At 35.4% G+C, this 10,569-nt stretch overlaps 1 protein-coding gene and 1 pseudogene across 1 annotated transcript in view; one reads left to right on the top strand and one right to left on the bottom strand.

Annotated features, from left to right (window-relative positions):
- Window positions 1-5,064: 5,064 nt before the first annotated feature.
- Window positions 5,065-5,817, top strand: LOC147005961 (ubiquitin-conjugating enzyme E2 D3 pseudogene; annotated as a pseudogene).
- A 1,230-nt stretch (window positions 5,818-7,047) lies between these two features.
- Spopl (speckle type BTB/POZ protein like) overlaps window positions 7,048-10,569 on the bottom strand; it is a 59,729-nt gene continuing 56,207 nt past the window's right edge. The window contains 1 exon segment of the mRNA XM_085835126.1: window positions 7,048-7,907. Coding sequence (XP_085691252.1) covers window positions 7,763-7,907 — 145 coding nt within the window. The 3' untranslated portion in view covers window positions 7,048-7,762.

Here is a 10,569-nt window from a genome sequence, read left to right as displayed (position 1 = left end):
CTACCCTGTGTGGTGTATGACTGTGGGCCCTAGAGTGTGCCTGGAATAAAAGTCCTCTTGCAGTTTGCATCAAGACCTTGTCTCGTGAGAGGTTTGAGGTGTTGCCTCTCCTGAGTCAGAACATGGGGGAGTCCTCACATTGTGGGTCTTTCAATGCATGGGTCACCAATGTTTCAAAATAGTGACCCAGACAAAGACACTCAGACCTCTTTAGTAATAGAACTGCTATTCATATTCCTCTAATGTCTAGACTGCACTGAGAACTCTGCCACTCAAGTATCATGAGTTAACTGTTTCTGAGACAACAAGCAGACATCTACAACTTAGAGCATACTCCAAGAAGTTGTCAAATCATTAACCAAAGGTCATAAAAAGGAAACTAAGAGTTTACTATAGGTGCAAGGACAGAAGATAAAATATTGACTGGGTTTATCTATACAAAACTTCAAGGATAACTTAGCTGTGGTTTTTAACTCTCCATGAGCCTGTAAAGTTAGTGACAAATGATAAATGTTTAGCCAGATAACTACTCTTAATGGATATGCATGTAAACATTTTGATGTAAACTTTTTTAAAAAAAATTTTTATTCGATTATTTTCTTCATTTACATTTCAAATGCTATCCCGAAAGTCCCCTCTATTCTCCCACAGCATGCTCCCCTTGATGTAAACTTCTTATTTGATTTATAATTGAGTTTATGTGTAAAGTTGTGGTCAACTTTTTAGAATATAGAAATAAAGGCTAAAATCACTTTTCAATGTGTCTCTTTTCTTCTTGCAACTTCAACTAGCAAGTATGGGAGTTACAGCCCAGACAGAACAAAGGCTACTTAATCTCCTTCTGTTTTACTATGAGATGCTAAGCAACAGAGACTGCAGCTCCTGGCTTCAGGCTGTTCCTCAGGTGGTATGCTTTATTGTCTTATTTCTTATTACAGCTGGTGTCTTATGATTTAGTTTCGGGGACTTATGGCTATTCCTGAAGCTGGTCCCTTACAGCCTTCTGGAAATTAGGCCTGATCATTAAATGGAGACAAATGGAGGTCTATGGTGCCTTTTCATATACATTGTTATAGCCTACTAAGTTCTATAGTCCTTGGTTGTCCTCCAGAGTTGGAAGTTAAGTCTCTATTGCTCTAGACCCATGTACTTCAGACAGAGGGCCCAGAAGACCCTGAGCTAGAACTGACTTGAAATGAATGCCTCCTCCCTGAAGACTAGCTTTTCATGCTATTAGAAAAAGCCATACAAGCTTTGAGAAGCTTGAGCAGTTGCTATAATGCCAATGAATCACAATGATAATCAGCATGCAGTATAACCCGAGAAGTGCAGTACTGGCACATATAACCAGCCAATAATGAACAGCTCTCTAACTTGGACTTAAAACCCACTCAACAAGAGGAAAATAATGCTTGATATTGGAAACCTAACAACTACTCAAGGATAGGACATGGATCTTGGAGGAAAATCTACAACCATCATTCTACAAAACAGAATCCCCACCTACTCTCTAAACATTAGTTCTTAGACCCACATATGAGCATAATCTTCACCCAAAGAAAAGTAAAGTCCTCTTTGAAACAGACTTACAGACTGTTACCACAAACCATAGCCAATCAAAATGCAGAATTTTAGAGTCTAGTCCCAAGAAATACATGTACAATAGCACCCAAGATTCAAGAATCACTGGTAAAGAGGGAGGAGAAGGAAGGATTTTAAGAGCCAGAGGACCAGAGTTTGCTGTAAGACTCCTAGGAATGTCAGAAGTCCAAGTCTCAGCAAGACTGCCTAGGCAAGAGCTGAACAACAATCAACAACAGACATGTTAATGCTGCGGCTGAGGCTGGGAGAGGTGAGGGTAGGAGTGGAATCCAGAAGGCCTGAATGCAAACATAAAAAATCTACTAGGCCTAAAGCAATTCTACCAGCAGGAAAAATGGTCTTGCACTAGGAAGAACATTTTCAATGGTCGGACCTGAAAACATAGAGAGAAGTAACATCATACAGGCTAAGTAGGCCTTATTTATGTATTTTTGAAACCTCCCACTTCCACCCTGGCACACATATATACAACAACAATTAATGAAAAAAGTTATGAATTTGAAAAACAGGATGGAGGATTTTGAGTGATCAAACAGAAGGGCTGTATGTTATAATAATATAATCTCAAAAATATTTTAAAGTATTAAGAAATTCATATTCCTATTCTAAGTCCTGTAGAAGTACTCTGAGGTGACAGGACAGAACATTCATCTGAGCACGCTCAATCAGGCTAAATGCTGCCATGCAGGAATAAACAGGTCTTTTAAAATTATTTTTGGGTCTGATTACATCTTTTCTACATCATTTCATTACACTTACATGGAAAAAAACCTCTATTTTACAATCCTAGTAAAAATTTAGGGCATGTATTGGGTACATAGGTTTCTCATGGTGTTTTCCTACCTGACATCAAGGCTACAACTACTAAGCACTTTGCTATTTTTAGTAAGCTTGTTTAGGGATATCCTGACTATGTCTGCATTTTAATAGCAACAATATTTTAAACTGTAAGAACTATAAGCTTCCCTATGTAGAAGGCACTTAGCATGTGAAATTTAAATTTTCATGTTAAAGCAGCACACTAAAGCAGACATTTTAGAGCAGATGCAAATAAATCCAAGCAAGAAAATTAATTCTGAATAAGTACTAACAATTTTATTTTAACTCAACGTGCTGAAACACAAAATCTATTTCCAACAATGATACAAATAGTGTGAATCTCATCATAAAACAACAAATGGATTAAAGAAAGGCCAGGAAGATTAAATGTTAAAGGTCTGAGTCTTAAAAGTCAATTTCCTTCTGAACTAATAATTAAATAATTTTAGCAGAACTTTATTTTGAAAAATGGACTCAAATCATCTGTAAGTAATGTTAAATTAACTAGTTATAGTATACAATAAACTTTACTAACAGGAAAATATTTAAAAATAAGTATTCCTTCTCAGACATAAATTTACACACAATAATAACAGAAAATACAGTGTGATTTCATTCCTAGCAAAGAAGTCTTGCATTGGAGGCACTCAGTATTTTTTTTTCAGTTAGAAATAGCCAACATTTTTATCATTCCATGAACACTTAAGTTGGAGCTCACAATCTGTATATAAAAAAGGTTTGTAAAATACTCTCATGTATGCTGAAAGTGCTGTATTTATTTTCTGAGACCACTGAAAGCCACTCACTCATTCACCCACCTCTCTCAAGAACACAACAAATATTTCCATTGTAACCATCAAGGACTAGGCATGTGTAAGACAGACTGTTTCACCGCTTCATGTGGTAACATTGCTGAGTGAGATTTTCATAAAACTTACCCAAGTCTTTGTTGCATTTTTCTAACAATGAATAGTATCTACGATCCCATTTTTTGTGTGTTGGTGTTGCTATGGATCCAACCTATAGATCACAAATATTCATAAGCATTCTATCACTGAGCCATACTTGAAGCTCTTACCTATAATTTCATATAAAAACTTCTACTTAAAATTCATGTATAAAGTTTAAATGAGCAAATTAATATCTCTGAAAATTTAAACTCAATTAGATCGAGTTAAAAAATAAAACAATAATGTTCATGATACTTTAAAAATATTTAAAGCAATTATTTTTAAAATTTAATTATCCTTGATATCCTAAAACAGCACTATTTTTATATTTTACAATGCAGAATGCTGGTCACATTTTTGAGGATTACACTGTCTTCTGGCAATCCACTGTCTTTTCAAATAAAGCTCACTTAAATGAGATACTTCAATTAATCTGAACTTTCACCATATTTAAGTTCTATTTTCATAAATTCACTCTTTAAACATTACACACAGCCCCCCAAAAATATAAACACATACATGTCTCACACAAAGGACCACATTTCATTCAAGGTTCTTCAATTATTATTTGAAGATAGTAATATAGAAAGTATTTAAGGAGGTAACATTAGCAAGCCATCTTATGGCACCTTCATATTTGTGCTCCAAATATCAAAACACATTAAAAAGCAAAACAATGAAAAAGGCACAAATACAGTATTTCTAAATCTTACTCTAAAGAACAGTTTTCCAATAGATACATTTTTAAACTGTAATATTTAAAACAACTCATTGTGTTCTGAGAAAAGCCTTGATTAGGTGACTAAAATGTAATAGACCCAAACTGGTAACTTAAAACAAAAAAGATTGTATTAGGCAGAAATAGTACCTATTTTGACCAAGTTGTATATAGTTTAAAAATGAGTGAATGGGGAAAATGCAATTAGGCCACTCCAAGAAGAAAATAAACAGTCTTTTATCACACACTCAAGAACCAAAACTACTAAAATATACATTTAAAAAAAAACAACAACAGAAAAGATTGTATGATTCTGTGAGTGTAATGGTTGTTATTGTACCATCCAAAAAGTGGGCATTCAGCAAAACACTGATAGAGATCACAGTGTTGGAAATTTTTGGTAGAATATATGTTAGCAAACTAAACCCAAAAATCTGTATAAGAAAATTGTGAACATTATTAATAAACATTTATAATGCTTATTATATGGCATTACTACGATTTCACCATGGTTAGAAATATAGACCAAACCAATAAATCAATTTACAATGTCTTGTACATAGACTTCAGAGTTTTTATAACATGTGACAATGTATTCAACCCGGAGCGGAATCTTTGCTTTTTGTTAGACCATGAAAATATCTTGTATTAAAAGTGTGTTTGTGTGTTTAAAAGTTTACACTGTTAATGTAACAGGGTTTGTATTATGATGAAATTAAGGGAATAAACTTTTGCTCATCATAATTCTCTTATATAGGGTGAAGCTCATTGTCAGTTGAAAAATTTTCTTCTATTCCAAATAATTCTTACCATTTTAACACAACAAAGAATCAAAACTGAAATATTTAAAAATACAAATCTTTGCTCGTTTTCTCTTGATAACTAACGATTAAATTGCCAGTATTTTCTCAATGTATTTTAAGATGGCTTCAGTTAACTAAAAAGCTATAGTTAAAAAGTCTATTTTAAAACAATATGCTGGCGGGTCCCAAGCCAGGAAGAAAGCACAAAACTGCCCTTAACTTATTGCAGACCCGGAGCTCCGGCGAGCTGGCTATGGGGTTCTCGCGAGATCTGCCACCTCCATCCCAAGCGCCTGTGTCTGGCAGAGCCGGTGTGAGAAGAAGAGACAACCCTTTCCCGCCGCCGCCGGGATAATCAAGAGTTTTGGCCGGACCTTTGAGTACACCTCGGGATAGTGAGGAGCCCGGCGAAAAGCACAGACTATGGCGCTGAAACGATTAATAAGGAACTTAGAGATTTGGCCCGTGACCCTCCGGCACAATGTCCTGCAGGTCCAGTTGGAGATGACACGTTTCATTGGCAAGCCACAATTAGAGGACCTAATGACAGCCCATATCAAGGTGGTGTATTCTTTTTGACAATTCATTTTCCTACAGACTCCCCCTTCAAACCACCTACGGTTGCACTTACAACAAGAATTTATCATCCAAATAGTAACAGTAATGGCAGCATTTGTCTTGATATTCTAAGATCACAGGGGTCTCCTGCTTTCACTGTTTCTAAAGTTCTTTTATCCATTTGTTCACTGCTATGTGATCCAAACCCAGATGACCCCCTAGTGCCAGAGATTGCACGGATCTATAAAACAGACAGAGATAAGTACAACAGAATATCTCGGGAATGGACTCAGAAGTATGCCATGTGATGCTACCTTAAAGTCAGAATAACCTGCATTATAGCTGGAATAAACTTTAAATTACTGTTCCTCTTTTGATTTTCTTATCTGGCTGCTCCCCTATCGGACCTCATCTTTTTTTAATTTTATTTTTTGTTTACCTCCCTCCATTCATTCACATGCTCATCTGAGACGGCTTAAGTTCTTCCAGCTTTGGACAATAACTGCTTTTAGAAAGGTAAAGTAGTTACACGAGAACAGTTACCCAAGATTCAGAATTTTTTTTTAAAAACTGGAGCATGTGTATTATGTGGCCAATGTCTTCACTCTCTTGGTTATGAGACTAAACCAATCCTCACTGCTCTAACATGCTGAAGAAGCCATCTGAGGGGGAGGGAGATGGATGCTCAGCTGTCACATCAAAGGAAGCAGCATTATTCTAACAGCATTCGTTCTTGTTTAAACCTTTCACTGTTAGAGGTTTGATGTTACATGATATACTTTATGCTCATAACTGATGTGGCTGGAGAATTGGTATTGCATTATAGCATCAGCAGAACAGAAAATGTGATGTATTTTATGCATGTCAATAAAGGAATGAATGGAAATTGGAAGTCAAACATTCTTTGTATTCCAAAATAGGGTCTCAAACATTTTGTAATTTTCATTTAAATTGTTAGATGAATCTATCTTCCAATACTGTTATAGTAGCACTGAATAAATGATGCGAGTTGTCAATGGATGAGTGATCAACTAATAGCTCTCCTAGTAATTGATTTATTTTTCTTCAATAAAGTTGCATAAACCAAAAAAAAAAATGCTTACTTTTTTCCTGAATTTTATAATAAACAAATTACACAAATTTTAATATAGGGAATAAAGCTATATACGCAAAATACAAGCATATACACCCGTTTTTCCACTAACATGCTCCGTCTTTATGTAGAGTATAGGACTATATAGGACTAGTTTGTTAGGTGCCTTCCTCAAATGTAATAAAACTATAGTAAACTCAATGATAAATAAATATTTGAAATCCAAGTCAATGAATCTAAAATCAAGTGTAATTTTATCTATTATCATGAATATCCACGTTGGCTCCATGTGTCATAAAAACTTCTTTTAAATGTTAAAACATAATTAAAATCTTATTAATCCACGAAAAAGGAAAATATATATGTACCATTTATCATAGAAAATTTCCACATTAAAAGTGCACATATATCTTGCTTACTTGGCCCACTCACTCATTCCATGTACTTGGTCATCCTGACTTTAACATCTATTGAATTTTTCTTTCAAATGTAAGTCATTATAAATTTAAAACATTAACAAAAAACATGCTTTCTTTTTATTGAAATTTTAACTTCATATTATTTTTCAATCTTTACAAATGTGCATAAAACCAGTTCTTGAGCAGTTAATATACAGACAAACACATATTACTAAACAAATGTTACTAAAATTTTAGGTCAACTCATTGCTTATCTGCTCCTTGAAATGAAAAATAATTTAAATCAGAGCAGTGTATGGCCATCACTTACCTGGATGGCAACGGGCTCTTTAGTGTCTACACAACTGAGATTGGAGGTACCTGTGGCAATCTCAAAATCCAATAGAACCTAGTTTTATACTTGGAGATCATACAGAACAAAACCTATAAAATACTTCTGTTTCTAAAATAATGGAAGATCCTTTGAAACTCAGTATTATCAGTTATCAATATTACTGCATTGTGGAGCTAGTGCAATCCTGCATAGCCTTGGCAAACTGACAAGGCACAATAAAAAAAATTAAACTATTCTATGAACAAGAGAAGTCACGGAAGACAGTTTAAGGCCTTGAAGTGAATGAATCAGTCAGATTTAAAGCTGAAGGATAAACCATAAATTATCCATGTGAAAGCAAGAATGCCTTTCCCGCTTCTGTTCTATGGACAAGAGACAGAAGCGACTGTTACTTATGGTCTGTATTGGAATCCTTCGGGACCTGGGGGAGGAAAGGCAAATACATTTTCTACTGTCCACAGAAGACTCAAGACTGCTTTAACCTTTTGCGTGGAATACCAAACTGTGGACACTGTGAAGATGCGAGTGCTCGGAACGCTTCTGCCACTAAATGAGGATGAGACTGAATCATGGACTTCCACCCCGATGTTTCCATTATGTCAGTTGCTTGGCTGAAAAGTAAGATTAAATGAAGTTCACTGAAAAGACACTACAAATGCTTTGTTTGCAGTTATCATTTTTTTGCTTTTGTTTGTTTAACTTGAACATTTTGAAATTTTAGACACCATAGCATTTTCTGGAAAACCTCAACAGTCTCTGCATGTCTGAACATTAAGACATGTGTCGTCATTCCCACAGCTCTCCACTGATGGCTAGCCATTTCTGTCCCAGGAGCCGATCATCTCTTTTCCCTTCTCACGCATACCTCTTATAGGTTTTCTCCAGAGTTCCAACTTTTCACTTAACATTCTTCTCCTTTTACCACACTGGGCACTTGATCTCATCCGCTTGTCACATTTCTAATAATCACTGCTGATAAGTCAAATCTCAGTGCTTCCCTGTAGTCAACTGCTCTTTTTATTTACATGAGCCTTAAGTCTCACGAATTCAGCACTGCCACACGAGAACTCATCACCTTTCTCCTTAAGTCTCAAGTTTTTTTGTCCTTAATTTTGGCTGAAGGTTTCCTGTTGTCCAGTGATTCAAGTTAAACATTCAAGAGCCATACTAGAAACAGGCCTCTGATTAAGCATCAGAGTCCCATTTTAATTCTAAATGTCATCAAGTATCCATAAATTAATCTTCATTATCTCACAATTGGATTAACATATTCTCCTGATTTGTGTTTAATCTCCTATACTGTTTCTCTTATTGCAGCTTCCATAACACACGGACAGAAATAGGACTCGATTATGTTTTATCCCACTTTTCTTTCCTTGCATTTAAGTTTTAAAAGTGAGAAATGTGGTTCTATCCTTTTTATAGTTTTGCATTTCCACTTCTACAGTCCAGTTTCTCCTTTACTATTTTATTTATTGTGTCCTGTATGTATAACATGCTCTCAATGAGCAATCAGAATAACTGAAAATGTAACACATTAGTTTCTTTCCCTTCATTCTCTCCTCTATACCTTCCCTTTACCTGAATTATAAGCTGTTTTAAAAATATCAACATTCTTCCAACCTTTCTGTACCCATTCATCAACCTGCTAAATGTTAAGAATGGAATCAACAATTGTATGAATGAAAGAAAACTTTATTGTGTCCCATCAGAGGCATTGACTGTTACTAGAGATTCATTATTTTGATTTCAATGTCAAAAGTCCTAATGCTATGTGGTTTGGGGGAGGAGCTGACCTTTGCTCACTTTCTCTAGCTTTTTCACACTATCAACATACTTCACATCTTCTTCATTCTGTTTTTCTGTAATATAAATAAAACTAGGTTCCATACTTTATTTCAATTACTTGTTTAATCAATCTGCAATATAACATAAACTACCTGTATAGAGGGGAAATATCTGTTATGCTTGCAACTATATTTTCTGTACTAAGCAATAGTGTTCTGATAGCTCAGTAAACAAAGAATTATGCACCCATGTACAGTGCTATGCTTTGTTTTATGTCCCTTTCAGTCTGTCATATCTGATCTTTCCTTCTCACTCACTCCTTCTGCTACCTCTTATTCATGTTTTAAAAAGCAGTTCAGTCCAATTTTGAAGCCATCACTAAATTCCAGGGCTTAGTCAAGTATCTGTACATATCATCTTCTATGGATCACTTTAAAGGGTATGTGTATATTTATCTCCATTAGATCAATTACATAAAAGCAAAGACATTTTTAAAATGTCATTTTATATGCAGTACATTAGAACAGTGCTTGAAATATATTGATTATACTGAATTAAGTACTAGCTGATATCAACAAAATGTTTTTGTTCCATCATTATGTTTAAAGTTTTAACTAGTTATTTAGAATTGCATTAATACTTACTAATTTACTTGAATATTTTCATTTAATAAGTATTTCATTCCATAAGAATTCGATTCAGTAAGTATATATTGAAAGTCTATAGCTATAACACCAAAAGTATATAATTACCTAATATCTTGATAGAAGAAAAGTTGTATTTTATATTTTCTTAAGACTAAAGAAAATCTTGGAAAACTGAATCTAAAGCTAAGTAAAAAAGATCAGAGCCACTGCTGCTAATACACAGTGTTAGACTCACACCTTGACAGAACCCTGTGGTCACTGCTGCTAATGCACAAGTCAGACTCACTTGTAAGAGAAGAGGACTATTACAGATTTGAAAGCAGTAAACAGCTTTACTTTTAGAAAATAAAATTTAGAAACTAATACAAAACAGACTGATAAGTGCAAAGGAAAATAGCTAAATATACTATTTTGTCTTTATGTGGGGCAATGGGCTATGCACAGACAGTCTGGACTCCAGTAGAGTTGAGGTCTGAACCCTGGTAGAACCCAATGGGTGGTAATTCCCACTTACATGGGATGGAAGGCGTTCCCTCATGTCTCCTAGACCCCTGGCACCTGTGGAAGTTATCGCCCCCACACTCCCCACAGGAGAGGCTCATGGCTAGTAGTCACATACACCATGTCCCAAGCTTCTGACCTAGACTGGGCTAGACTCCTAGTTACCTACCAAGAGCAAGATAACAAGCAAGGTAATAAGAGGGGCTGCTTGGTCCCACCTGCTCTCTCTCCTCATCCTCTCCTCAATCCCTTACTCTCTAACCTCTTATTTTCTGTAACTTTCTTACTCCCTAAACTTTCCTCTCTCTCTTTCTCTTCCCCCACCCTTCCCTCCTCT

The sequence above is a fragment of the Mus caroli genome, unplaced genomic scaffold (assembly GCF_978045245.1).
Source record: "Mus caroli unplaced genomic scaffold, Mus_caroli_1 scaffold_2, whole genome shotgun sequence".
Taxonomy (NCBI): Eukaryota; Metazoa; Chordata; class Mammalia; order Rodentia; family Muridae; genus Mus; species Mus caroli.
The sequence above is the reverse complement of the archived record's forward strand: the minus strand, read 5'-3'. Positions and strand labels throughout refer to the sequence as shown.